The sequence below is a fragment of the Apteryx mantelli genome, chromosome 2, assembly GCF_036417845.1.
Source record: "Apteryx mantelli isolate bAptMan1 chromosome 2, bAptMan1.hap1, whole genome shotgun sequence".
Classification (NCBI taxonomy): domain Eukaryota; kingdom Metazoa; phylum Chordata; class Aves; order Apterygiformes; family Apterygidae; genus Apteryx; species Apteryx mantelli.
Genome location: NC_089979.1, coordinates 25,242,686 through 25,265,382, shown reverse-complemented (window position 1 = coordinate 25,265,382; position 22,697 = coordinate 25,242,686). Strand labels below are relative to the sequence as shown.

General features: G+C 40.3%; 1 protein-coding gene across 2 annotated transcripts in view; it reads right to left on the bottom strand.

The window, feature by feature from the left end:
• LAPTM4B (lysosomal protein transmembrane 4 beta) overlaps window positions 1–22,697 on the bottom strand; it is a 61,691-nt gene that overhangs the window by 2,678 nt on the left and 36,316 nt on the right. Inside the window, exons 6-7 of one of the 2 annotated variants that reach the window (XM_013941904.2) lie at window positions 17,311–17,406; window positions 5,618–5,716 (exon numbers count right to left, since the gene is read on the bottom strand). In XM_013941904.2, the coding sequence (XP_013797358.1) occupies window positions 5,693–5,716; window positions 17,311–17,406 (120 nt within the window). In that variant the 3' untranslated portion in view covers window positions 5,618–5,692. Of the gene's footprint in view, window positions 1–5,617; window positions 5,717–17,310; window positions 17,407–22,697 lie in introns of those variants that run through there. The other variant, XM_013941903.2, reaches the window with a different exon arrangement.

Sequence of the window (22,697 nt, the reverse complement as noted above, 5' to 3'; positions counted from 1 at the left end):
CCAAATCTATACATCTCAGATGTGCTCAGATCCTCTTTTAGATCAACGTATCCTAAGACTACTGTAGTTAATCAATATTACTACTTCAGCATTTAGGATACTGTCATTTTCAAGAGGTCTGCTGAAGGGTCTACTGATACAAATGATATTCTTCACTCTCTGAGGCATTCTGCATGAAATGAGGTCCATTAGGTAGGAGAAGAGCCTCCTAGTGAGGCTCTTCCCATGCTCTTGGGAGGTGAACACTCTGCTTTGCTCTATGGACGCTTCACTCACACATGGGTCAATGACCCCAAGGAGCCTCAGAAGACACCTTCAGAAGACACTTTAGCCATTGGCAAAATCCTAAGGCATATGCATTTCTATAGAAATATTCAATATGGGGTATGAATTTCAGAGGTCACTAAAAAGGTTCAGAAAGTTCACAAGAAAATATCTATGTTGGAAGGCTCAAGAGTGGTTGTAAAATGTCCGTAAGGGTAGGGTCACTCTATTGCTAGAAGAGGTTATTTGTCTGAACACTTCTATTACTGATGAGCTTACAGGCTTACTTCCAAACCAGATTATTGGTTATTTAGGTACCCTGATCTTGCATTTCCTTGACATGAACAGGATAGTGAGCTGTAAAATATAACTAATGCAGAAAAAGCAGGATGCAAAATTACTACCTCTGCCTAGCAGTGTTTGAGTTAGACAAAGAAAGTATGGACAGAATATTACACAAAGGTTAGGATGACTGAAGAGGATGGACAACACCTGGAAGAAAGCACTGAAGAGTTTGTGGAATGCATGGGGCCAGCTGTGATGCTAAGTACCTCAGCATAACTTAGTTCAGCGTCCTCATGTCGTTGGAACAGTAAAAGTCCTTTTAACTAATTTAACTGTTTTACTTTCAGTCAGTGTGCTCCTGTTTTACTGTACTTAATTGTTTGCCAACTGCAAGTCAAAATAGTCATTATTAAGTTACCATGACAATTTGAACAGCTCATCAACCAGTCCATAATTACAAATTATTTTTGACTTACACAGAGTTTCATGCCATTACTTTACATTAATACTCTTTCAGTCTTTTCTCAGTTAAGTCCATTTTGGCCAAAGGGTAAAATATGATAAAACCTGAATTATCTCAGCTTTTAACTGTTTACTGTTGAGCTGTTTAACAGTTCAAAAAAATCCCAAGGAAAAGAGAATATCATTAAAATTTTAATCACTGAATTTATACCAGAGATGCTAAGATGAAAATCTGGACCACAATAGTTATCTCTTCTCTTGCATTAATCTTAAATCTCAACATGGTTTAATGGAAGCAGGTAAGTGCCTTGGACAATAAACAGCTTAGCTGCTCAAGCAATACCTTATGCTGTCCAAAGACTATTAAAATAGAAGCCAGTCACTGAGGAGGTGACATTACTCGCTCTTTGTATAGTTGTCTAATGATAAAAGCATTGACCAGAAACTGTGAGACCAGAGCTCTAAGGGGATTCAAACTCACAGCTCCCACTGCTCATATGAATGCCCCAAACACAAGGTTATCAGCTGGGCTGGCAGGGCCATTTTCCACCCTCCTGATGAGGCTGAGAAGAAACTCAGGCACTGTGAAGCCAGGTATGCAAGAATCCACGGGGAGAGAAAGAAAGAAAGAAGAGGAAGTGTGGCTGCATAGCCCCATGGTTAGGGTACTCATGTGGGACAGAGAGTCCTGGGTGCTGAGTCTTGCTCCCAACACCATTTAAGCATTTTGTTATAAGCAGTCTTGTTGTGTAATATACAGAAATAATCCAGAACTCCCCCATGAGAAATCCTGGTCCTGTCTTAACTGATGTCATACAAGTTGTTTGGATAATTGTGTTATGTAAACCTCTCTCTATTATAAAGCACATGATACAGGATGACCTTCTCTGGAAGAAATAATTATGATATGATTTTCCCAAAGGCTATGACATACTCAGTTAATATAAGCATATGTAATATCTTAATTTTTATGTCCTGTTTAATATATTTTGGGAGAATAAACTTTTAAAGATATTGTTTAGAAATATGCCTAAGAAGGAACACGGGCAAATATCTGTACACTAAAACAGTTTGGAATTAATCTTGGCCCCAAGATTTCTTGGCATTTGCATCATTTCAATGATCCTCCCACATTTTTTGCAGCTGTTTCCACATTTACATGAACTTCCAGTAGAAAAATTTCTTTCTTCAACACATGTACAGGTTATCTAGCATTGCTGCATTTTTTCCTGTCTGAACTAAAGATCTTAGGTATATTTGGTTTCTAAAACACAAAATGTATTTAGTTCTGTATGGGTAAACGTAAATATTTGATTAATTTATTATTTCTGCATTCTTAAGGGTCTCAGCAAAAACCCACTGAACTTTATAAATATCTTGCTGTGTCTTCAGAGAGCTTTGGATCACATTTTTCCATAGCCATTTGCATTCTTCACTGAGTGGAATGGTACAATTGTCACATGAAAGCTCCCAGTTCTAAAACAGGATTTTGGCTGGTAGCTGTATGGATTTCTTGTGAGTTTTCATAGCAAAATACCTTGTTGATGTCTTGTTAGAAATGAGCATTGTTAGAACCAACCCTAAAATACTTTTTTTCTAACATTTTCTAGAACAGAAATGCACTTGATGATGCCAAAAAAGCTATAGATTAAAAATTGTAATGGTAAGTGCTGATGGTGGTAGGAAGCATTCAATAGGTTTTCTCAAACTTTGTTTTCCAGATGCATCAGTTCTTCAGTCTCCTTTCTATAAATCAAAGATTATTCTATAAATTGTAGAATAAATTTGAAAAATTCCTTCTATGCATCAGAGTATATAAAGAAATCCTAAGACAAACACAAATTTACATCAAAATAATTAAAATTCTGATTTTTGTCATATGAAATAAAGTGGACTGAGCTGCTGGCTAGTGTCTCAAGATTCTTCCTGCAAACATGAATGAGATATTTCTACTTCTCAAAATGAATGGTTTATTCTGGTGCTGGTCTTATGAATTCTCAGCATTTCAACAACTGATGAAGTTGATGAAGTACAGGAGAGATAAGTCATCAGTGAGGCGGACTGAAAACTGCCTGAACTGCTGGGCTCAGAAGGTTGTGATCAGTGGCATGAAGTCCAGCCAGAGGCCAGTCATTAGTGGTGTCCCCCAGGGGTCGACACTGGGGCCAATACTGTTAAACATCTTCATTAATGACCTGGATGATGGGACCCAATGCACCCTCAGCAAGTTTGCTGATGATCCAAAACTAGGAGGACTGGCTGATACACCAGAGGGCTGTGCTGCCATTCAGAGGGACCTCAGCGGGCTGGAGAGGTGGGCGGGGAGGAACCTCATGAAGTTCAACAAAGGGAATGGCAAAGTCGTTGCACCTGGGGAGGAATAACCCCATGCACCAGTACAGGCTGCGGGCTGACTGGCTGGAAAACAGCTTGGCAGAGAAGGCTTTGGGGGTGCTGGTGGACAACAAGGTGACCATGAGCCAGCAATATGCCCTTGCAGCAAAGGTGGCCAAAGGTCTGGGCTGCATTAGGCAGCGTGTTTGTTGCCAGCAGGTCAAGGGAGGTGATGCTTTCCCTCTACTCAGCTATGGTGAGACACATCTGGAGTGCTGGGTCCAGTGCTGGGATCCTCAATGCAAGAAAGACTTGGATTTACTGGAGTGAGTTCAGCGAAGGGCCACAAAGATGATTAAGGGACTGGAGCATCTCTCATAGGAGGAGAGGCTGCAAGAGCTGGGACTGTTCAGTCTGGAGAAGAGAAGGCTCAGGGGGGACCTTATCAATATGTATAAATACCTGATGGGAGGGTGTCAAGAGGATGGGGCCAGACTCTTCCCAGGGGTACCCAGTGACAGGATAAGAGGCAATGGGTACAAACTGAAGTACAGAAAACTCCATCTGAACACAAGAAAACCCTTCTTTACTGTGAGGGTTGTTGAACCCTGACGCAGGTTGCCCAGAGAGATTGTGGAGTCTCCATCCTTGGAGATACTCAAAACTGACTAGACATGGTCCTGGGCAACCTGCTGTAGGCGACCCTGCTTGAGCAGGGGGGTTGGACCAGATGATCTTCAGAGGCTCCTTCGGACCCCAACCATTCTGTGATTCAGGCCTTACTCTCTGTTTACCTAAAAAGGGAGGGAGAGTAACCACAAAGTGAATAGGGGTAACCAGATGGAGAGAATAAGCCAAAGCCGTGACAGGAATAGTGGATCTACTGCTGCTCTGTATTGCAGGTAAGAGTGCTGAGCCTCAGGAATTTCTTTGTCCAGGAACTTCTCCAATACGTAGCCCCTGATATGGTGATTGAAAGAATACTAACAGTGCTGAAAGCTGAAATAAAGAGTTACTGCATGTCTTCTCTCTTGTGGCTGGTCTTTTTTTTCTCTCCTTTCATAATTTGGGATAAAGTTTCTCCTTGATGTAGCACAGAGCCGATGCATCAAGTTCAGTGACAATTTAGTTGAAATATGAGGTTTTAAGTAGCACATGCTTAGTTGCACCAATTCTCTACTCGGGGTTCATTTCATCTTGGTGAACACAAGGCCAGCCACCTACTTGTACCAATCTGATGACAGGCATTGCCAAATGTACAGTTGTTACTGTTCTGTTGTTTGGAGTGGTTTTAATGAGTGTACAATCAGATTTACTAATTTCATGTTTACTTCTCTGCTCTCCTGTTATTCACCCAGCCAAAAGGAGTGGAATTTCCTTCCACAGCTGTGGTGCTTTGAGAAGCCTTTAACTGCAACCTAAACTATATTCAGCTGCAAAGAAGCAAGCAGCTAGCCTAAAAACAGCTATAAAAGGAAGGCTGCTGACATGACCACCTGTCCAGTTCAAGATAGTCCCAACAGCCCTCTCATAATGTTGGGATCTTGACTGCACAAATATTAAAAAGATCACCTAGGGAAAAAGAAGATTTCTGTGTTCATAAACAGCTATAGCTTGCTGATTGCTTCACTCTGTATACAGAAAGTGCTGAGAATAATTCTCTCTTTGCAACATTTTCCTGATGAGTTTGACGATGTGTTTTCTTTTTTTTTTCCTGAGAAGTCTGAGATTATAGAGGAAAATGTAAAATTAAAGGTGGGATAACCCAGGGTGATTCTGGGTAGAGTCTACTTAGTAGGGTGGCTGAAAATACCATTTTTGGTATGCAAAAATATTTTGTAAGAAACCCTATCTATTTTTTGCTGAAAAATTTCAGAAATCCAAATCTTCTCAGCGGAGCCCTATTCCAGAGACCTAAAGCACCACGTGGCAGCTATTTCCTTTAATACTATGTATAATGATGAGCACCAGACTGTGTGTAAATATCAGTGACATAATTAACTAACTATTGCATTTTACTTAGAAATAAGCATATTAATATAGCACACATTTTATTTCTTCTACAAATTTACTGAATGTTACTATATATACTGATTTTATTGAGGCAAACTGTTCAAAAGTTTCCAACATTTCAGTACCTATGGTGAGAAGAAGCAAAGCCTAGCATGAATTTCTGAAAAAATGTGTTTTTTTCTAAAATGGGTGCCCAAGAATCCTGAACCCCTGGGACTTTTGAAGTATCTCAGAATAAAGTCACCTGAAGTCTTTTGTTACTTTTAAAAATTCATTTGATAAATTGCAAGTGGAAATCTTCTGGTCATCTGATCTGGTCATCTCTGAGGTAACTTCAGAAAAGTAGGGAGTATTTGGCCTGGAAGAAGAGTAGATCACAGACTCAGATTATCAAGAGAGAGATTGACTGAAACAGTTAGGAAGTATTAAGACTAAATCCATTGGGAACTCAGAGAAAAAGCATTTTAACCCACTAACATGAAGACACATTTTACCCTTGCTGCATGAAAAGACTGATAGCCTTCCGGAGAAAGGGGAGCTTTTTCATCATATTGAGGAAACAGGAAAAATGGTAGTAATTCTGTGGTGAGAAGCATTCATTAAATGTTGCATACAAGATAAGCACTGGAGAAAGAATTGTGGATTAGCTTTCATCATACTGCAGCTAAACCTGTGCATGTATGAACAGCTCTACTGGTTCAGGTGAAAGGTCCATCCAGATGACAGTGATCAACGATGGATGTTGAAGAAAGAAAAGTGCAAGAAAGAATAGTCAAAAAAGGGAAGAAAGAGCAGTGTAAGCATATATAGTCCTGACTTGCCCAGAATATTCTCCAGACTATCAGAAATGTACATGTTAAGGATTGTACTGAATTGCTGGTCATGTCTTGGGGAATTTTTCTTTCATTGATTTTTCTAGCCTGTATTTGAACCCATGTAAACTTTTAGCATCCATGATGTCCTCTGGCAAGGAGCTGCACAGTTAATTTGTGTGTTGTGTGAAGAGATACCTTCTTTGGTTGCTATGAAATCTGCCACAAGCTAGTTTCACTGAATGTCCCCTAGTTATTTTGCTAAGACAGTGAGCAGTTGCTCCTCATTTACTTTCTCTCCGCTACTTAAGATTTTAAAGACCTCTATCACGTTCTCTCTTGTTCTGTCCCTCTTCCATCCTCCGTTTAAGCATCCTTGCTTCCCTGCAGTACAGTCACAATTAACTTTGTGATATTAGACAACTTGAGAGTTTGGGGTTCGGGCTGAAAAAAGAGCTCAAAGAGCAGACATGATAGAGAAGCATTACAGTCAGGAGTGGGGCAACTTGCATCCCCAGCTGGGGAGGGAGCTGACCTCTGTCTGAACGAGGTTTACTTCATGCTCAAGAGAGACACGTGCACTGTCAGGCACTTTTGCCCACCTGACTTGCATTAGGTATATTCTTCCAGATGAGATAAACTGCGCCCTAGAAGCAATTCTTTTTCTCTGTTGCTTATAAATATCTACCTCAGAGGTGGCTGTTTACAAAGTAAATCACTGCTCTGGTCAAATGAGTCCAGGCAAAGCAACGATTTCTGAGGAAGTTAGGCGATGTTTACAAAAAAGCTGCCCACTTTTCTTTTTCTCCTCAAATTAAAAAAGTCCTGTATAGGGCAAAGCTTCTTCTCAGAGCCAAATCATTCTCATATCAAATGAGAAATATTTTACTTTTCTTCATGCACAGATGCATTTGCTTGAAGAGTTTGTCTGAAACACACTAGTTAGTTACTATTTGTTTAAGTGTTTCATGATATGTTATCTGTCAAATAAATCCCAGGAAACCTTCCTCTCAACATGGACAGGAAGTATTTTCATGTTTATATGTATGCATTTCCATTAGAAACCACACTAGAATGATTACAGATGGAATAACTGGAAGCAGAATGACTCTGAGATAATTTATAACCCCCAGTCAGTGAAAAAGTAGGCCTCAGTGCTGCAAAATCATCTGTGCAGAGTTATAGTTGGTATGTTTTGTTTTCCTTTGACAAAACTCCTCATTTTTTTCAAAGCCACCAGCTCTCTAAAACATTATTTAGGAAATGTTACTTGAGCTTATGGATTTCTATAATGAAACAACAGAATGTTTTCAGCGCTCCAGATAGATGAATAAGTGTATAGATTACAAGAACACAGCAATATTTAGGGACAGATTGTGATTGCTCTTGTGTGGGAGGAAAATTGGATTCAGGAAGCTATTGTCTTTTCCCCTCATGTGCAATCTCATAAAAGTCATCCAGAATAATGGTTTAATTACTCTCTACATTCAAAGGGATGGAGGGATAGTTCACCTCAGGCCACAAAAGTCTTTCCTGTATCTTGGCCAGGACTCCTCTGCTTCATCTCTTGTTGTGCATCATGATCTTGTATGGACAGAACACATCCTTCAAGCTTTCAAAATGAGCATTTGCTGAACGAGCATGTGCTTTCTCAGGGAGTACTTGCCTGCGGGTCACCAGCACTGGTGACTTGGAAGATGTATACTCTGTGCAGAGGAATGGTTGATGTGCATTGTTCTGACTGCAAAGACTATAACAGAGCACTAATCTTTTGATGATCTTTTTAATTACCAACCTGCATCTCTGTATAACGATACTCATAGCAAACTTGTCTGCTCTTACAATTTTATATTGCACTCAAAAGTCAACCAACACAAGAACTTATTAACAGCTCACACGGGGCAGCCAGATTGTTTAATAGGAATGGTCACCTCCCAGGAGTACTCTTATCACATCCGTGCTTGCGTTATGGATAATGCACTGCTTATTCAATTGTAATTGTTAGCTTGCATGACTGGACTTAATCTTACCAGATGGACCATTTTCCCTCTCTATATGCCTAGGAATATGGGGTGACTCAATATAGGTCTTTGGGCACTACAAGACAAATAGGCCATTTGTAAAATTTGGAGGTAGATTTTGAAACCTCATTCTAATGTTTGGGAGTGGTTAAATCTGAAACTTTGAGTTGACCAGTCTCTGGTTCTGTCTTCCATAAGTATTTTGCACTAATTACTATTTTTTCTACAACTATTTTTTTATATTGTTATTAAAAAGTAAAGTATATTATTGCCATATAAACTCTAATTTTTATTGCACATTGCACTTAGGCATTTCCTAGTGAAAGCTGAAGGAAAGCCTTTGTTTATAAAAGAATTTTTATAATACTGTTTTAAAATGACAAAGCTCTAGTGTCATGAAAGGTGATGAACTGACAGCTTGAGGAAAAAATCCTATGTTTATGTAAATCCTTTTAATGTTAATAAATTACATTTGTATAGCACCTGCCAACCAGAAACTCTCATGAATTTTGCAAATCTTCTAAGTTTGGCACATGAATGACAATTCAGCTTGTTTCTTCTAAAATTAAGCAGAATTTGTCATGGAGTTCATTAAAGCATATTTCATTTTCCCCACTGCTCATAAGATAGAGGACCCTAGCTAGAAGTGCAGTGCAGCCCTGGACAGGGCACAGCAGAGGAAGTCCTATGTCCATAAGAAGTCCTGAAGGCAGTTTGGGAAAAAAGCAGTTGTTCCACTGCATTTGATACTATGCTTAGCACTGGTTTAAAGCAATCTCTAAGAGAACAATGCCACCTACTGAAGCACCAGCAACAACGTCTTCCTCTAAGTTACAGCTGCTATTATTTCTGCTTCTGCACAGACTATGATATTGGGTAAGTTTAGGCACAGAGGCTCAGGGCTGGAGGAACTGGGATATGCAAGGAGTTACTCCACCACTTGGCAATGGCCAGGTTTGCACTATGTACAGGGACATTGTGCAAAGATACCAGATGGCACTAGCTTTGGAGCTGAAAGCAGGATTGCAGCACAGCACAGCGCTGTCTCTGGCTAGAGCAGCTTTGCGGAAGGGCAGGGCTTGCGAGCATGGGCCAACTTCATGGCTATATAGTCACAGCGTGGCTAACTGCTGCCAGGACTTGGCATCTTTGCACCCTGCTGCATTGCACTGCTTGAACAATACCAGCTTGAGTGAATTCAGGCCTCTTCACCCCATGCTTCATTGCACAGTAGAGTTATGACTTGACCTGACCTGGAAAAGCCACACCTGGCTCAGTTTATACACCTGTCTATCCTTGGCAACAAGGATTTAAGTTGTCATCAGCTTTTGCTGCACTGATACATATCCTTGGAATTATACTGAAGACTTCAACTCATTTCTGAAGCCCACAAAACAGCAGCTGTCGGATGGTAAGGAATCAACCCTGTTAGAAAAAAGGGTCTATAAAGGAATACTGCAACTTTATAAACACTCTATTTTTTCCTACATTGCAACACTTCCAATTACTGAATCCAAAAAGATTTGAAAGATTTAATTTACCCATCCCCATTTCAAGTCTTATTTTTAATCTAATTATGAACAATGAGAACAGATTTATCTCTTTCTATTGCAAATCTCTCACTATTTTTCACATATTAGAATAATTCCAGTTTTTGAATTGCAAACATAACTAGAGATTTTTTTTGTTTAAAATAAAATTCTACTGTGGGAAATAGATAAAACCCATATTTTGATCCAAATTTAACCTGTATATAAGTACAGGTTATGTAACCTGCACATAACCCCATACATAATTATGTAACCTGTACATAAATGTACACTGAGATGACAAGTGAAAATGTTTTGGAAGTCTTACTTTTAGACTTCACTGGGCATTTGCCCTAAATCATCATCATTAATAGCCTGTCCCAAACAGCACAGCTGGCTTCTGGGAACAGCCACCTAGTAATAGGTGAAACCTGTTACAAGACGTTAGATTAACAAATAGCACGAAGCAACAGAGCAAACATGAAGCAATACAGACCACAGGGAATGCTGCATTTTCAGACAAAATCCTTGCATAAACAAGGAAGTAGTGGAAGCAAGAGTTGAGTATAGCTGATAAGATGGGAAAGGAAAAGAAAACAAGAAGAAAGAAGAAACACTAACTATTAATTAAGGTTAAAGGAGAAGGAACAAGGGGTGAGACATTACTGCAGGTAGAATGTGAAATGCTGGAACAGCCAAATAGGTGTTTGTTGACAGAAGCAGACTGTCACAATATTTTTCTGCAACCCAAAATCAAACCGAAGAAGAGGAAATGCATATACATATTAGACACAAGTCTGGCATCCCTGTGGAACTTGAGCCCATTGAAGATTCTCTAATTAAAGACATTGCTTTGGGAATGTGCAAGTCCAGCTTATAAGAGCAATGCTGCAGAAAAACCAGATCCAGTCTTACAGCAACACTTCTGGGTCCCATGCAGACTATTACATGCGGCTAATAACTAATCACTCCCTTTACTTCAAGTGCTGTGTAGTTCTGCTCATATACCTTTTGGGTTTTTTTTTCCTGCTGCTGCTGCTGCTGCTTCTTCTCTGCCTTCCATTTTACCAGCTTTCTCTTTTGCAGATTTTATCATACTGTTTCCACAAGGGGAGGTTGGAGCTCCTCTGCCTGGACTCAGATGGAGACTTTGAGAAGGGCTCAGGGTGTGAGACATGCCAGGGTATTCATTTGTGGTGTTAACTCACTTTAAAGTATGTTCACAGTTACCACTCACTGGAAAAAGATGCCTCTGGTCTAGTGGCCTAGTAATAAAACTTGCATACAAACTACCACCCAAGACTTCAGCTACCTGGTGCATGTTGCCAAGTTTCTAGTATTTCTCTGCAACAGTATGGAAAATATCTTTAAAGCAGGATTTTTCTTGAAGTTATCCTCCACTTGGGCATGTACCATCTCAGAACTGGGTCAATATTTAGAAATCACAGGTCCCGCAGAACCCATCAGAAATAAGAAGTGCATGGTCTGTCTGCCTCTGGGCTGCTTCTCACACTTTTGTCTATTCAACTGGCACAAGCCTAAGGATCTTTCTCTCCCACACCCAAACTGATCGACTTCCATACACATAGAATAACGCAAAGAATGGCTTTTCCAACCTTACCACGAATATTCCTTCCTCTGCTCAAGGAATCATCCAGCAGCAATGAAAGACCTAACTCTGCATTTCTCAAACAGGTCTTCTGTAACTTTGAGAAAAGGAGAACAAACGAAAGGGAAGTGTTGGCAGATTAATTACAGACTAGTTATTTGCTGTCATGCCCACAGAAGGAATGTAGCCCGACTGCAAAACCAGAGAACTTATTTAGCTCTTGTGGATAAATGCGATGTCTCAAAGGACCCACTGGAGCGATTTGGCCAAGTACATAAGGATCTAAATCCCACTTTGAAGGGAGATTTACGGCTTTACATTTTATCCTCACTGGCAGTATGACCAGAGATGAAACTTCCATTCGATTGGCTACTGTGAGAGTTAAAAATAAACAAAATGAAATTCCCTGGCTGCCCAAGAGCATGAAGATGCCCCTCCTATTATTCAGAGCAAAATGTGTAACTACAGGTTACCTTCTGCATTCATTTCTAGGCTGGCAGTTTTTCCAGATTGGACTAGCATTTCCATGGCCTGCTGTGAGAGTTTAAATTAGTGCAGAAAACTGATCTTCATCCATGATGTGCTCAAAGGAGTTGGTAGGAAAAAGAAATACCAGACTGGAAAAGTGGAAAAATAAGCTTCAGGTGACCGTGGTTCACTGTGGGGGAGCCACTTTACTGCCCATGCCAAAATCTCCCTATACAGCTACCTCCAGAAATGGATGGGAGGGAAGTACTGGGAAAAATTGAAAGAAGGGAGATGACAACATATCTGTGAGTGACTTTGGGGCTGCTGTGACTAAACTATACAGCTGGACCCCAAGGTCTTGGCATTATCCACTTTCAGAGCATAAAAGGGTCACTTCTTCCCATGGGGTCAGGCACCAGTTGGTCCCTCTGTCCCATATCATAGCCCATTCCTGGAGCCACACCAGATACATTCATAAAGAGTCATACCTAGATCAAGGGCCACAGAGGGAGAACCTCTCACTTATAAGGGATAATGGGAATATTGCATTCACGGCATGCAGTGGGAAAGAAATTCATGTTCCAGATGGCACACTTGCAAAAAGTATGGCTTAAATCACTTACACTGAGTGACAAAAATCAGATTATCTGGGAGCTGAAAACTCTATTTGTCAGGTTAGTTACAGTTCAGACGTATGGGTGTTATTTATAATAGAACCAGTTTGATCGGGGGGAAGCTAACTGGCAGTTTCTGTGCTGGAAGTTTTTACGCCAAACAACTAAGACAATCCACACTTCAGATGTACAGCAGCCTGGTGTTTTTCCGAGGTATGAAAATTAGACAACTAGTAGGAAGGAAGTGAGGCAACTGACTGTTTTTTAAAATGAAGTATTACTGATAATAATAATTATTGGGGGCTGTAACAGAGAAAGATCTGTAGTGCGGATCTCACAAGGAGCTATGAGAGAATGAAGTCCAATAGATGTAGGAAAGTTACAGTGACAGGAGTTGGCAGAGCAATTCTTTATGCAGCTAAAAACCACAAAAGCTCATCTCTTGGAAGGCCATTCCTGTAGCTTTTTACTACCTGGCAAGCCAAGGAAAAGATAGAGGAACATTGCTGTTGAGACCTATACACTCTTAACATGAATTAACAAATCATGATGGATTTCCCATAGATAGAAACAGGGGAAACTAATTGTGAGAGCAGTCAAGGACTTCTTGAATCCACAGAACTGAGGAACAAATCAGTAACAAGAAGTAGACCCACATACTGTGCTTAAGAAATTACCCATGCTCCTAATTGAGTTTGGATATAAAGTTTAAGTGTGCTTATGCACTTTGCCAGTGGTAAATTAAGAAATACAGTAAGATTAAAGATTATCTGATTGTTATTTACAAAACAATCTTCTGCTTTTGAGAACCAATTATATACAGTCACAATGCCTTTCTCTTTTGAACCAAATTTTAACGCTGTATATTAAAGAAGTTTCTTTTTTTCCTAAGAAAGGGACCTGCAATCCAAACATTTGAGAAAGGCTCACAGATGCTGCAGCCAGGTAATAACTACGGACCTTTCCTCCCTCTAATGGTGTAGCATCCCAGTCAGTATGGATTTGAGTGTTTTTCTCTAGAAAAGCTCAGTCATTAATGCCATATTTCCATTTAAATTGGAAGTTTTAGATATATTTTCAAGATTGCTGAGGAGGTAAAACAGGCAATCCTAGTTCAAAACTTAAAAGAGGGAAGACAATGATCTTGGTAAAGCCATAGGTAAATTCGTATTTATGGTACATCTAAGAATTTCATTTTGTCAAAATTTCAATAGACCAGAAACCAGATAATTATTGTAACCAAAATGTCTCATCTTACATCACACATGGGTCTCTCTTTTAAAATGGAATACAATAATCAACAAGTAATCATAACAGCTACAGTTCAAGCATTTTTTATGACAACTTAATGATCAATAATAAGAGCTATTAGAGAACATGAGTTTACCTATCTCCTTCCATTTTCCATGCAAGTCTTGCCAGTATACAGCATTTTGAACTCAATGAAAAATGCAGTGTCTGCCCCTGATGATGTGTTATTGAAGGCACAGAGATTTCTTACTGGTACCTTTTTTTTCCCTGAGTGCATATTATGATGGAAATAAGATACAAATTTCATTTTTTGGATTTTTTTCCAAGACTGCACTCCTGAAAAATTGTAAGACACAGTAATAAAATGTTTGCAGTACTAAATATCTTAGCTTTTTTGAAAACATTCATGTAACTACAGAAAGATTTTGAATTCCTAACCATCCCAATTCATAAACCAGATCTTTTGAATTTAGCAGTAAACTAACCATACTCCAGCCTGTATCTAAACTCCACACTAAATGTTTTTAGTAGTACAGTATCTTGGATATCTAATAATTTTTTTAGATCTCCTGCTGCTGAGTGAAGGTAAGAGTCATTACTTACTACGCAGTACAAAAGATAGTAGCAGGTAACAGCTGGGCTGATCTGTAGATTTTGGATGTATTGGGATATACTTAAACTTTCTTATTCTGAATTGCAGCTATTGTGTCCAGTCTCATATTTAAGCTTAGATTTTCACTTTCAGTTGCAGAAATTTTTGCGTATTCTTTCAGTTAATTCTATATATCAAAACAACCATCCCTGAAGATGAGAATATGCCCAACAGGTATGACCTACAACTCAGCTGGAATTCAGGTAGCAGATTTGATTCTAAAAAATGACACATTTCTTTGAAAGCAGAGGGCAAAGATTGGCCCACATTTTTTAAGAAACATGTAGTTTATAATTTAAAGACATGTCAGGGTGAAGCAGCTCTGCCTGTAGAAGTTTCCCAGCATCAAAGAGAATGAAAACCCATCGTTTTAATACATAAGTACACTTGAGTGTTGGGGGAATATTATACACTTCAACAGTGTACTACAGCAGTGACCTATCTGGATATTTCAAAATTTCATGTGTTTTCTTCAAGGGTCCTAAACTCTCAAGGGTCTTCAGCACTCAACTTTCAAAGCCCTATTCTTCCACACTTCATTTTGAAACCACTTTTATCCAATTCTATTGAGTTTATCTTTTAAAATCATGTGAATAGGTATTTTTGCTGATCTCTCTCAACCTAGACATAGAAAAAAGATCTTTTTCAGTCTGTGCTTTGAGGGGTGAAAAGAGGGAAGAAGAATCTTCTGTTTCACAATGGAAAATAACTGGGATTTAACCCGACAAGCTGTCGTTCCTAACTGAAGCTCAGCAATGAGCAGCAGAAAGAAAGGGGCCTGCTGCGGAGCACGTCGGCTCCTCCATCTCGTCCCTGACTGCAATGCGCTGGCTGGAGAGAGGCAGTCAGACAAGGGTTTGAGTCTGGCTTGCCTCTATCCTGAATAAGTCATTCAAAAAACAGGCCATTTGTGTCTGTCTCTCCTCCTGCTTCTCCCTGGCTTTCTCATCCGGCTCTGGGCCTGAGGAGCTCTCCCCCAGCAGCACCTTCCTGTCCTGATGAACAAGCGTTTTCTGGTGAAGTTAGCTGCGAAATTCCAGAAGAGCTCTTTCTAGGGAACCTGCTCTAACGGCATCATACTGACCTTGCTGATAAAGAACAAACAACAAATCCATCACACCTGAAAGCATGACATTCTGACCATATTCACATTAACAGAATGCAAATATTGAGGAAGGAGAGTCCAATGGTCAGGACACTAGGTAGGAATTCAGAATGTTTCTCAAAGCCTGCCTCTCTGCCATAGCAGTCTTGTAAGATAAAGATAAGCATAGTTAAACTCTCAGTGCAAGAATGTCTCATCTGTAAAAAAGGATAATACGACTTCCTTTCCTCACAGAAGCACTTATAAACGCTTTAAGGATGATGAGGCAGCTGAGGTCACTTTGGTAATTAATAAATACAAAAGTACCAAGGAGATTTTCAGTAACCAGGCGTCTCTGAAAACCAGAGACTTCTGCTTTACAAAGGCAACAGTGGGATAGGTGGTTTTACAGAAACTTTCAAAAACATTGTTAACTTTAGTTTCATAAATAAATCAGCTGACAATCTCCCACAACCAAGCCTGCCAATTCTGTGGATTATAAAGTTAACAGTGTTTGAAGCTGTTACGACTACGTATGGGCTGAACAAAAGAGCTGTCAAAATTATTTCACATAAAACTCCTGGTTTTACTCAAAGTAGATTCCAGTAAAGAAAGTAGTATTTCTTTCAGTTAGCTTTCAATAAACCCATATTTTTATACTTAAATGTCCTGGTTGCCAGCCCTGATCATAGTCTGCAAAACTTCTGATGCTTTTCTTAAAGCTGCAGGTACTGAGGACAAATAGCTATGTGAGAGTTACAATTTTTATGTAAAAAAAGTAGTGGTTGTCTAATCCTCGTGGTTGGACAGGAATCATTCATTATAATGGGTTTAAAGTTGTGCTCTAATACCTCAACATGCAGAGGCCACCCATGCTTTTGGAAAGCCTGAGGCATGCAGTCCTGAAATTTCACCCAGACGATCTAAAGGACTAAGTTCATGCTGCTGTAATTCTGTTATGTAAATTATATAAAGCTCCTCTTTACATAAACCAGGGGCGTCACCCCAAGGATTAATCTGGCGTAGTGCTCTCAGTGCAGGGCTTCGGTGGACCTGAGTATGCGTAGCAGCTCTGCAGAGGTATCACTGCAAACAGAACCAGCACTTTCCAGGGACTCTTTCTTTCTGTATTGCCTTCTACAATGAGCAAGACATGGCCTAGTAGTAGTGCCCTCTAAATATTCGTCAGAGCTAAATTACTGTGAAGTGAACTGACGCCTTCCCATTCCTTGTGGTCAAAATCTGTTGATTTGTTCCTTCATGCTGAACTTTGTTTCGTTCTGTCTCCTTACTGTGCAAAAAACGTCATGTGCTGGGAGATGAATCACTGACTTTGCATTGGTTTAAACCTACTTTAGACCCTCTCTGTGATGATGTAAAACACTACACCAATTGCTGAGTGTACTACTAAATCACAGTCTCTGCAACTAAATCCACATTTCACAGCAGGTGTGGACGATGGCATGCCCTGGTCCTAATCAGTCCTGGTACTGTCCATATCATAGCTCCACCTGGGACATGTCATGGGATGGTCTCCCAGTCTAAATGATCAGGGTTTGCTCCTCACAGCAGTGGGGAGACTGTGCCAGCTCATGGCTTGACTTGGGATTATCATGTACCTGGGAAGCTCAGAGCTGAAGGTCATTCCTGGATCCACTAGATTAGCTGTAGTTTATGTTTAACACAGATTCTTTATCAGACTATATGCATAAAATAAAACCAGTATTTTGGCAATAGATGCCATTTGTAACCACTGCACACTACATTGTTGAATGTCAGGTTTAAACACACCCAACAGATGAGGACTCTCAAGGGAATTAAGATGATTAAGGGGTCAGAACTGAACAGAAAATAAAGATATTAAATGCAAACTATTAGACATAATGTTTGCTCTGCATCCTAACATCCTTACCGCAGTGTCATTGGTGGTAATGTAAACCAACACATCCGAATTGTTTCTACTGTTAATGTATCGGTAACAGTTCCACACACAGCTTATCAAGTAACCCTGCAAAGAAAAGAGATTTATTATTATGTGCAGAAAATAAACCATATAGATTTTTCTGCTATAGCTTTGTAAATTATCGAACCTGGGCTGGTTAAAAGTCCTGGTTTGACAGTAAGAACAGAAGGAAAGCACAATTACTGCATGTTCCATACAAAATCTCCCCTCCTTCCCCCCCAAAAAATAGTTATTAGGGAAAAAGGGTACATATGATTATTAAATTATTCCTTTTGCTAGAGAAATCTCAGTTTCTTACTCTTTATTCCATGCCTTTAATGAAAGGCCATATCACAAAGATAGCTTTCCATGATGCAATGTAAATTGTGTGCTTGCCTAAATCTCTTGTGATGTTAAGTGATAGAAGGAACAGGCAGAGCAGTGCGGCGTGCAGAGCAGAGTAACATGCTCTTCAGAGCTCCTTTTAGGAACCAGTGTAGTTAAACAGTAAAGTACAGATATAAATAAGAATATGCGTCTGACAGAAACACAGGATAGTGACTTTGCTTGTTACAGTTGACTGTAAGGATGTGTAGTGATTCACTAAGTATTCTGATACCCTACCTCTTACTGAGCAGGAGTTTATGGAGAATGTGTTGGACTAAGTGTTACTCAGTTTAGGTAGATACTATAATCTACACCTATCTGAGTGAAGTTTACTATTCCAGATATTTAATACTACAGCATATTCAGTAGTATATTCAATTTAGCATAGACTAATTGCTTTGAAAACAAACGGCAATTTCTTTCATCCTGAATATAGCCAAAGTAACACCTTTTTGTGTATATACGGTCTGTTTTGCTCAAATGAGCAGGTCATGTATGCTAGCTTTCTTTTTTACTCCTTTCTATAAATACAGAGAGATGCGAGTTCAATCAGAGGTCTCATTACTGTGCATAGGATACTGCACACCAATAGGGGGGTAGTTTCACAATATAAAACAAAGTATAAGTCAGACCATGACAAACAGAAGAAGGTGCTGCAGACGCAGAATGTCTCAGGAAAGAAGGTAAAAAGTAAACAGAAACCAATTTTGAGAAAGTGGAAGCAAATCTCAGTAAAAAGAACACAAGCAAGGTAGGAACTGAAGAACCATCAACCAAGTCACAGGAACCCCTGCCTTTCCTCGTGAGTGGAAGGCTGGCCAGTGACTGTGATTAAGAAGCTGACAATCCCATATATCATGTGCATTGTTTTGCTACTCTGTTTCACTTAATCAGGCAGTAATTCAATGTATTCTATATGACTGGAATGCTCTGGTGTCTGACTATTTGTGCCTGACCAGAGAAAATTGCCTGCGTAACAGTTTTTATTGAAATCTGAAATTATTTCTGACCTTTTAATCATTATTACAAATACTTTTTTCAGTATAACGCACAAAAGTTGTTATTGAAGCAGTAATCCAATTATAGGACCATAAACTTCACTGTTTTTGTTCTTGGAGCTCACTTGGCTCAGGATAGGGTTGCTGCCTGGCAATGAACTAGTAGCCTCCATTTTTTTTAACTGATTAAGCAAAATGTTCATATCCATCATCTCCTCTGCCAGCAGGAGGGGCTCCAGCCTGGCCAGCAGAGACGAACAGAGAGGCTGGAAGGTAGACAGGAGGCAGGAACACATGTGGAGGAGCAGGAGTCAGATCCTCAGCATGCCAGGGACAAAGCTGGTGGGACTAAGCAAGTGGGTCACTCTGGTGCTTTCTGCTTCTCCACCCAAGAAAGTGACAGAGAGAGAAATGCACTTTGATAGTGCCCAACTTATCTTTTTAATTAGTAGTTTCTGCATAGCAGTTCTTTCACAGACATAGTGTGTGCAAATTAAACTGCCAGTGCTGATTGGATTTGCATGTGTATCTCAGAGTGAGTCATATTTTTGTGACTCACTTGCACTGATGACCTTCCAAAAGCCTCTTATCCTCTTTAGCTGCCCTGTGTTTCCACCCGCTCCAGAGCTGTCACACAGGAGCTGTGTTTTTCAGGATGCACATGACTCACTGATTGCTTCCTTGCAGATCAGGAAGCAGTTTTTCCACTGGGGCTGAACTGGCTGAAATCTAGTAAGTTTGCTTCCTCTTCTTTATGGCGTCTTACAGGTCCTGGATGAGTTGTGTCACCGACTTTGACAATACTTTTACCACCAAATGGAGAGGACAAAAGACTTCTGGAGTGAACTGAGCCCTAAGGGAAGGTTAGACTGGCTCTACACCCCAAATTACGGGCTATAAAAGCCTGCCATAGGCTACTGAAACAACTGGTGTAAAGGCATATAAATGAGGAATTGAATCTTTTGTAGAATCAAATGCCATTGCTGTTAATTATATATAATAGTAAGTAGTTCAACAGCTTTCAGTGCTCAGATACTATTCACTGAGAAAGGCATAAGAGCTAGAGACAACGGAGCACTGAATACAGTAGACTTCTGTGGAGACACTGAACCCATTTTTATAAGAAACCCTTGTCCATTAAGGCTACCAATTTGCAAACAAATTTCTGTATTTCTTTTGTTAAAATCCGGTTTTAGAGGTGGTCAGTTTCAGATAATATAGGCTTCTGGGAGAAGCTAACATGAGATTTATTTTTTAATTCTCTCATTCTGTTTTATGTGGTAAATAAAATATGTTTAACGCCACAATATACATGTGCAGCTGTTCCATCCCTGAGCTCTAGCTCTGGTCTGCCCTGCTGCCTGAATGCAAGGGCTGTTTTTCAGTGGGTGAGGTCTATTTTAGCCCTTGAATTAAAGAGGTCACCGGTTAGCACACAGCAAGCATTTGGCTCCAGGACACTGACCTGCATACATCTGAGAATAGAGGCAGCTCAGAGCATTTCACTGTCCAAGTACTTTGGACATGTGTTCCTGGCCTGCTAATCACAACTCATGGAAACTCATTTTGCTCAAGATGTAATGATAACCCTATAACTTTTTCTTTAAACTTGTTCCTAATCACTGTCTTATAGTGATGCTGCTGCATCATTACATGGAATTGCTGATTTAGTTACAAAATTTTTTCCTCAAAGACTTGGGTGGGGCTTCAAATACTGCTTTAAAATGTGTGGCTGGACAGCACAGTAAAATGGTCTTCTCTAGGGAGACCAATGTTCACATTTGGAATAGGCCCTAAAAGGCATTAAATGACCTCAGTCTTACCCTTAGTGGTATTCATGACTACCACACCACAGGCTGCAGACAGACTCATTTTGGGGTGGCAGCCTTTATTCCAGAGGAGCACAATGAAGTAGTGACCACTTGAAAGGACGGGTGCATGAGAAGGGCTTAGTGTGGAAACAGGCACCATGCCTACTTCTGTCAGCTTTCAATCTTTCCATTTCAAAGGCAGTAAATAACTTTAGCCTCTATGGAACTGAAACCCACAAAATTTTATAACCCTGCCTCTCACAACAGTTATTTCATATGCACTTGTTAAGCATGTATAACAATACTAATGTACTGCACAATTCCTACTCATCAGACATGTGCCTGACCAGCTGCTGACCAACAGGTTTGCGGAAATTAGAGGTTCCTGTATCCTGCCATTTCTTGCAACACAGCAAGGAAGAACCTCGGACGATCTGGGTCGCATCAGCCCTCTGGGCAGTTCCTTAGTTAGCAGCCAAGCACAGGGCAAATGCCATGGATCTGACAGAAGGTGCTCAGAGTCAGGGTTGTCTGCAGAGAGTACTATTTTAGACTCCATTTATTCTGAATCTTCTGTCTATTCACAAAACTCGGCTGGTCTTTATTACTGATAAAAATGAGATAAAGATTGCTACACAAACTGAAATTTATCATGAAGGTCTCAGAGGGGTGCTAACGAGAGACCAGTTAGCCATTCATATTTCTCATTTCAATGTTGCAGCAGAAGAAACAACACAGATTTATGAAATTGCTATACTGATGAAATCTGCAATTAAATCTACCTTGTCAGCACAATAGAAAGTATTCCTTGTGAGTATGAAAAGGCTGCTGAACAAGAACCATTCTTTAAAACTGCAAAGAAATGCTGCACTGATTGAAAAAGAATTAATATAAAACCAAACCACTGGCCCACAAGTTTTTAAATAGCAGCTTATATGGGCCAGGGCATCATCTGCTATCTCACAATCTCACATATTTGGGGTATGTAACTTAAAACTAGTGACCCATGCTTTAGAGAGGCTTCCTGCATCTTTTGTAAGTACTCTGCTGCCAGCAGGCCCAGTGCTGGGACCTCTAGCAGCCTTTTGTCAAGAGGGTGGCAACATCTCCTGGCTTGGTGCTGGCTGCTCCTGGGTGCAGGAATCAGAGCTTGGCCACTGGAGCCCTGTGTTCACAGTCATGATTGCTGCTCCACTTGCCAGGGCAATGTGCCACAGGCCAGGGTTAGCCCTGCCAGCAGGATCCCACCACACTAAGATAGTAAATCTCTCAGGATGAGCACAAAACTTCATTCTGCGTCACACCTTCTTCTTTGCTGAGGACACCAGGACACACAGAGTGGTCACATACCCATGCTCAACAGTTCGTTCATGCAGCCTATAAGCATATTACAGAGACCAGTGTACTATTCATTGTGCTGGAGGTCAGCTTGCTTCCCAGAACTGGAATACCTTTGGGCTGCCTCCCTGGCAACCACCTCTTCCAGAAAAAGAAAGAAGGAAAAAGAACAGAAGAGAGGCCATATTCTGCAGCCGAGGAACACTCAGGGCAGCTTGGGGAAGGGTTTATTATAGCTGTGTTTGTGCTCACCTGAGTCTGGTCCATTTGTGCACTGGGGGCTTTGCCCTGGCTGGGAGGGGAGGTTGAAGCCTCACCCTTTCTATCCTGGCGGCTGGGGACGGCCAAAGGAAGCCGTGGCCCTGCTCCCCAAACCAGCTGCAGACAAGGGTGCGATTCAAAAGCCACTGTGTTGGTTATATGCCATCCAAGTTCCTTGTACATATATACAAATACATTTATGCTGCTGAATGTCCTCCCTCAGCCATACAGGAAACACCTATATTTCATGGTATGTAACTCTGGTTCAGTTTCTAGACAAACACAGTAAGTGATATAACATATTTTGGTCCACTCTGTTTTCAAAAAGATTCTGCTTGGTGAAAGCACCTGAAATATCCATTAGCTGCTTGGGATCCAAGTGAGTAACTAAGATTAAAAAGACAAGTGCTTCTGCGTGGTTAGCTGGCTTTAATTTTTACTATCTATCTCCTCCTCCCTGCCCTTTTTACAATGCCATGATTGCAAAGCACAAAGTCACCATCTAATACATCTGTATCTTGATTTCTGCTCAGTATTGCTTTCCTTTGTATGTAGCCAGTCC